General features: G+C 44.4%; 1 protein-coding gene across 4 annotated transcripts in view; it reads left to right on the forward strand.

The window, feature by feature from the left end:
• The window catches only part of Lef1 (lymphoid enhancer binding factor 1), a 110,303-nt gene that overhangs the window by 67,164 nt on the left and 36,184 nt on the right, over positions 1–6,955 (forward strand). For all 4 annotated transcript variants that reach the window (XM_026784190.1, XM_005357290.3, XM_005357291.3 and 1 more), the window contains exon 4: positions 6,645–6,777. In XM_026784190.1, coding sequence (XP_026639991.1) covers positions 6,645–6,777 — 133 coding nt within the window. The remainder of the gene's footprint in view (positions 1–6,644; positions 6,778–6,955) is intronic.

Genomic DNA, 6,955 nt, shown 5'->3' on the forward strand with positions numbered 1-6,955 from the left:
AGAGAGAGAGAGAGAGAGAGAGAGAGAGAGAGAGAGAGAGAGAGAGAGAGAGAGAGAGAGAGATTGCATGCCACTGATAAGATGCACAGGCTGTGGTAGCGACATGCACCAGCTTTGTGCCCGGCTAGACCCCAAGCTGTTTGTTTAGCTGGCATCTGGAAATAGACTACCAGTTTGACCTGCCGCTCACTCAGTTCCCTCACTTCCCAGCAGGCCCAGGGCCTCAGCTGGGAGGGAGGTGAACCACGTTCAGTCCTTCCCAGAACCACATCAGGGAATGACGACTTTCGGGACACCCTAGTGCCAGCCAGTGGTGAGTGGGTCATTTCTGGGAACCTGGCTTTGGAGATGCCTCTCAGATCCCTAAGTGGCACCCACTTCATGTCCACAGGAGGTGTGGGTTTTATTGGCTGTGATGCCAAAGCGGTTCCTAGCTGCAGGGTCCCGCCTGGGCGGCAGCCAGCCAACCTGCCTTGGGATGTTTTCCAGCTGTGGGGAGAAAGGTGGCTGTTGAGTCTCTGCTGCTCTGACCACCTCTGCTGAGGTGCTTCTTTGTCTGAGGCAGTTCCTGGGCTGGGGACAGAGACCACAGAGTCATCACATAGATGTCACACACTGTCAGCTATGACCAGGATGGTCAGCTCGGAGTCCAAGGCCACGTCATATGCTGGAAATATACTTGGCTTCCAGAGCCAGGCTTCGTAAACATTGCCAGGCTAGCTCCATGTCCTTGGGAGAGTTATCGAGTGCCTCCATGTAGCTGTCTAGTCTGTAAGAGGGTGATAACCACACTGCCTCAGAAGGGCTTGTGGACACAGTGCCAGCCTACAGTAAGCACTTGGTCATGTTCAACATGGTAGGATTGCCCAGTGGTGGGCCTTTCAGGCTTGGGAGAATGTGTAGGGCAGCCCCCAGTCCCCCATCCCTGTCACCACTGCCACTGTGTTTGCTGGAGCTAAGTGGTGGGCTGGGCTGTAGCAGTATTGCCAATAGTACTGGCTTCCCTGGCCACCCCGTGATGATGTCTGCTTCTATTTCCTGCCTTTTAAGAGGCCAGGACTGTAATTGTTCTTTAGGTTTCTTGCAACTTGACCATGATGCGAAGGCACAGTTCTAGACCCATGCACGCCACCTTCCCCATCTTCCACTTCGTATCACGTGATGCTTACGTGTCAGATCTAGCTCATTCCTGTCTTTTCAAGTGTCCATCTCCAGCACACACTCCCCACAGTGCTGCCTGTCTCCATCTCCGGGCCCCTGGATGAGAAGTCGTGTGATAATAGAGATCACATCTGTGTTATCAGGACTGTAATGGTGCTTGGGAAACTTTCAGCCACTTAATAAGTGGACACACCGGCACCCACGTCCATGCGCCGCTGCCTGGGATGTTGCCGTGAGATAGATTTAGGGAGTGGTTTTATGATTTTTCCCAGAAAAAATACATCATAGCGTTTGGGGTTGAGACAACTAGAATTCAGAATGGTTATATTTGTTTTCTGACTTAGAATATAACCAAAGTGTCAGGGCCCAGGTTCCGACAGTGTTTGTGTTCATCATGTCACCAATGGACCGAGGGCAGCAGGCCACAGGAGCGCTGTGGCAGGCAGCTTCTGTGTAGCTTCAGTCCACGGCACTTCGTTTACACACATTGTGGAAGTGGTCTTCAGGCGGCCTCGGAATTCTGCCCACACGTCGTCTTGAGATTTTGTGCGACTTTTATTTTTGGCCATAAAAATGGCCGTAATCCACGTTGCCTTTTAACACACCTACCATTGCTGCTTGTGCGATCCATCTTGCAAAAATATAAGACAAGGCCAGGGCTTAAATTAAAATCCTTAGCCTCTTATCTCCTTCCCACAGGAAAGCAAATCTGTGTTGAAAACCGTAAAATTAAGAGGAGAGCAAGGATAGCATAATTTAGCAAAAATTCATGGCACCAGAGCCTGAGCTGTATGGCTGGAGGGACAGGTCAGACATTAAGGAGCATTGCCTGCCAAGGCGAGTTCCTAAGGGTGGAGCTCGGGAGACAAGAAAGGCATGCAAAATAGAGAGATCCTTGCGGAAGATCTCTGCAATGCTGTTGATAACAACCCTAAGAAAATATCTTTGCTGATTACTTGGCAATTATGCTTCTTTTGAGACTTTTAATATTAGAGTCAGAGTAGTCATTCTAAACTAGACTTGAAATGTATTTCGTTTTCAAATTTGGGAGACGAGGTTTTTTTTTTTTTGTTATTCTACTTTAAAAAATAATTTATCATTTTTGCCCCTACTTGGCCCACCTTCCCTAACATTCTGAATTCCTTGTATTTCAGAGGCCCCTCTTACATAGTTAGTAAATGACATCATTAACATTTGAAAAGCATTAAAATATTTTTAAGCCTTTTGCACATTTATATGCATAGATGTTTGTGTTAATATATGTAGAGAAAAATCGTGTGGCTTTGATAATAGTGCTCTGTTTAATAAATGCCAAGGGCTAGATGAGCCACGCAAAGGCTGCCATTAGAGAGGACCTGGTAATTATCAAGCAGAAGCATAATTGCCCAACAATCTGCAAAGATACTTTTTTCTTAAGAGTTGTTACAGTAAGCACTATAGAAATCCTCTCATTGTCCAAAAGTAGTGTGAATTTCTGCTTCTGCTGTTCTTGGGCTCATGAGTTTCTTTTGGGTGGTAGTTGTAATATTAGGTATAAAGAACCATAAGCATCACCACGATTGTTGTTCTTAATTTCCTTAGGGTGGCCTTCCCATGGAATAAGATACTCTGGCACTTAATTGGTAAAAAAAAAAAAAAAAAAGAAAAAGAAAAAGCATCAAATTCAAAGTGAGTGTGTAACATAGGTGCAGCCCCACATGGAAGTGTATTTGGAGTCCCTTAGTCATGGAGATATGTTCATACGTCTGACCAGTTCACATCGGGACACACGTCAGCCCACTTCCTCGATTTCTTTTTAATAAGATGATTTACTTCTTGAGAAACTCATTTCACATTCATCTCAGCCTGGCATAGCACAGTAAAATTGTCACTAATTCAAACTAATTACAGTGCAGGCCTGCCTGGACTAGTGAGTTCGCTGCACTCTGTTCCCCTGTAGCCTGAGCTGCTCATCTCTGTACAGTTCCTAAATGCACAGCCCCTGAGGATGCTGTAATTAGGAGATGGCTGAAAAATCGAGTGTAACTGTGTCACGTTCCCTTCCTCTGGGGGAGTGGGGCGGGTTCTTTCTATTTTCATTCTGTTGTTGTTATTATTTGTGAGTATGCATGTACCATATGGAACCAGGTTTGAAGTGGAATGATTAAAGCCAGTTAATTAGCATAGAATTTCCTTTATGAAGGTTAACGTCCACTCACCGGGTTTCCAAGAAGATAGTATGTTAGGGATGGGACATGGTGGCAGCAAACAGCACTAAGCCTGGACTGAGGAACCTGATGCAAGAGAATCTACACGATCTGTCCCTCCTCCTCTCTCATCCACTGTCTGTCCTAACCTCCTCTTCTCTATATACACAGACACACACACACATGCACGCATGCAAACATAATATATTGCCATTAGTTAGAGTTTCTTTTAAAACGGTTATCTTAATGTTGAGCCTATCTCAAGTCATTGCCCTACTGATTTATTTAGTAAACACTTTCTTGAACACAGAGAACTTTTTTCTATCAGTCTATCTAGTTGAGGTGCATCTTACTATGTAACCCTGGCTGGGTTAGAAATTGCGATACATACTACACGGGCCTGAGCCCGCCTGCCCCTGCCTCCCAAAGCTGGGACTAAAGACATGCGCCACCACACTGGCTAGAGGGAAAAGAGGACTTTTAACTGTGCCACAATCAAAATGATCACAGATTTTAAATACATGCCAGGCAAATCTGAATCCTTTTTAAAAAATGTACTGTTACTTAGTTTTGGACTTCCGAATTTAATAAAATTTGCCTGTAAGTTAGACCTGGTGATACAAGTTACCTGGGAGACTAAGACGAGAAGATGGCAGTGAGTTCACGCCCAGATGGGGTAATTTTCTGAAGCCTGTCTCACGTGCCTCACGGAATAGCTGTTGAACGCGCAAAGCCCTAGTCAGATTGCCAGTACAAAAGAAAGTTTCCTTACAAATCACGTGTGTACACACACGCACACACATACACACGTACATACATACAATATGCACAGTATATAGTTGCTTGGTTGGTTTGTAGGCCTGTGGATCAGCATAAGTGCCCTCACCAAGAATTTGATCTTGGGAAGCCTTCAATCCTTTTGCTTCTTCCCTGTTGTTCTAAAAGTTTAACCTCTTCTCACCATTAGCATTTCTATGGTAGTTGTGGCCTGTCTTCCAGGACCACTGCAACTAATTGAAGGCAGTCGTGTGAGGTGGTCTTACTGCTTGAAGCCCACGTTTTCACCATCTCCCTAACAAATGGTGAATGCATGCCGTAAGATACTACTGCTTGCTTGATTTCCTTTAGAGTGTTCATACCTATACTATAGGTTTCCATTTACATTCTCTGAGTCCTTTGGGGATTTAGTACTGGATGGAATGTCAGAGATGATTACAGGGTAAGTAACTAAAACCCTTGGTAGGTCATCTCTGACTCTGACACATACTGGCGATCCTAAATCTGTCCTTGTACCACCACCCACTCTATCAGTTCTGATAATTTTCTCAATAATTTCAAATCTTCTTACAACTGTCTTTTGGAAAGCCTGAGTCTCTTAACCTATAAATGTTTCTAAAGATTTCATCGACTAACATAACCTCTGTTCATCATTTTGCACATATGATTCGAAGGTATGAAAAATTTTCATTAATGATCATTTCTCATCTTTGGATATTATTTGGATGGCATGCAGAGTACCTTCCTGGAGAGATACTCTATCTGCTAACTTATCATTAACAATTATTTTGATTGTCAAATTCGACAATATGAGTTCTTTCAGATAGTTTTTCAGCACTCTTTGACATGGATTGAATTTTGTCTCTCAAATTAATGTTATCCTTTTCAATGGTGTTAATTTTTTCAGCTAGCTTTAGATTTTCAGTGGTATAATTCCTTTCAGCTAGCTGTTCATTATTAGTCCATAAAGACTGTATCATTTCTAAAAGTGCCTCATTCTTGGCTCTGTTATCAAACTATTTTTAAGGATATAATATGAAAAACAAAGCTAAGTCCCAATATCAAATAATTGGATGCATCAGAAAAACCATACAAGCCTTGCAGAATATCATCCATAGTATAGGCAAAAAGGTTATTAAATTCCTGGATGGTGATATGATCTGCCATTATATAACTTTCATATTTATTGATTATTTATTAATCAAATGAACTTGCCTCCATTGTGAGATTTTGGTAAATTGTTGTAGGTATCTTTATTAGCCAGTAGATGTTGCAGCTGCAGGCACATTGCAGAGAGATGTGACCTGCAGCAGCATGAACAGTCCTGGTCAGTTCCGTGTTGGCACTGATTAAATACTGACAAATATGAGTGACAAATTGAGAACAATTAAATCAATTCCGAACACAGAGAGAGTTTTTTGGTGGCCAGAATACCAAGGAACCCAGAGCTCAGGAGCCGGGAACACAAACCAGAAGCTGCACACGTTGCTGAAAGCGGCAGGGGAGAAAAGCGTGTGTGTGCCCAGGAAATTGCCAAGTCACCGGCGGGTCCACCAGAGGGGTAGTTCCCCTGCAGCAGGGTTTTGGCAAAACAGATAAACAACCCCCCCCCAAAAAAACCCATTCAGTAGGTGAAATCAAGCCAGGCAGGTGGAGGTGGGAGGCCTTTGACTAGGACCTTTTGAGCCAGTTCCGAGAGGCACGGAGTCAGGGTCCACGTGGGTGCCAAATGAAGCACAAGTAATAAAAACTAGAAATTGGTGTTCAACCTGAATCTGAAAAGCAAAATAGTCAGCCACTGGCTCTTACCTCGACTTCAGTCTCAAATGGCGATCCTTCCTCTAGGAATCTCAGACTGAGACTGTGTCTGATAACTGTCTCACCCCGTCTTATATTCCTCTCTAGGGCTGGGATTAAAGGCATGCACCACCCAATTTCTACATCAAGTAGTGTGGCTACTGGGATTAAAGGTGTGTGTTACCATAACCTGGTCTGTAGGGCTGACCAGTGGGACTGTTTTACTCTCAGGTCTTCAGGCAGTCTTTATTTATTAAAATACAATTGAAACGCCACCACACCCCCCACCTGCCCAGGTCTGTCTCGTGTATCATAACAACAGTTTCTCATTGAGTTTTCTTTTACAGCTAGACATATGTACGAGTGGAGAGCTTTTAGATCATGACTTTTATGCTAGCAGCTCTTTATCAAACAGGAAGTAAGGAGGGGATGAGAAGGAAGTGTAAGCATGTGTGTCCAGAGGGTCGGGTCATGTGACACACAGTGGCCAGACAACCTCTGCAGGGCACTGGTGAAACCACCAACAGCCTCTTGGTGGGATATTCTTGTACTTAAGATTATTTGCTGTAGAAATGCTGGCAACTGGCCATGACGACATGGCTCTTGTGTTCCCACAATGACTGCCTACTGCTCCTGTGTGACTCTTTTTTTCTTGGGGGGAGGAGGAGAGGAGACAGTCGTCAGGAGGCCATATTAACGACCGACCCTGTGGTTACTTTGCAGTCAAATAAAGTCCCGGTGGTGCAGCCTTCTCACGCCGTCCATCCTCTCACCCCCCTCATCACTTACAGCGACGAGCACTTTTCTCCAGGATCACACCCGTCGCACATCCCGTCCGACGTCAACTCCAAGCAAGGTAAGCACCTCTGGCCTGCCCAGGCCCCTGGTGCCATTCCAGGTATGCAGGTGTCTTTGCCCCGCGTGAGTCAAAAATGCACTTGAAGATGTGTATAATTGGTTAGCAATTCCTCAGAAATCCGTAAAAATTTGTTGGTGCTTTAGTTTTTCACAAAAAAACACAAAACAACCAAAAA

The sequence above is a fragment of the Microtus ochrogaster genome, chromosome 21 (assembly GCF_000317375.1).
Source record: "Microtus ochrogaster isolate Prairie Vole_2 chromosome 21, MicOch1.0, whole genome shotgun sequence".
In the NCBI taxonomy this organism is placed as follows: Eukaryota; Metazoa; Chordata; class Mammalia; order Rodentia; family Cricetidae; genus Microtus; species Microtus ochrogaster.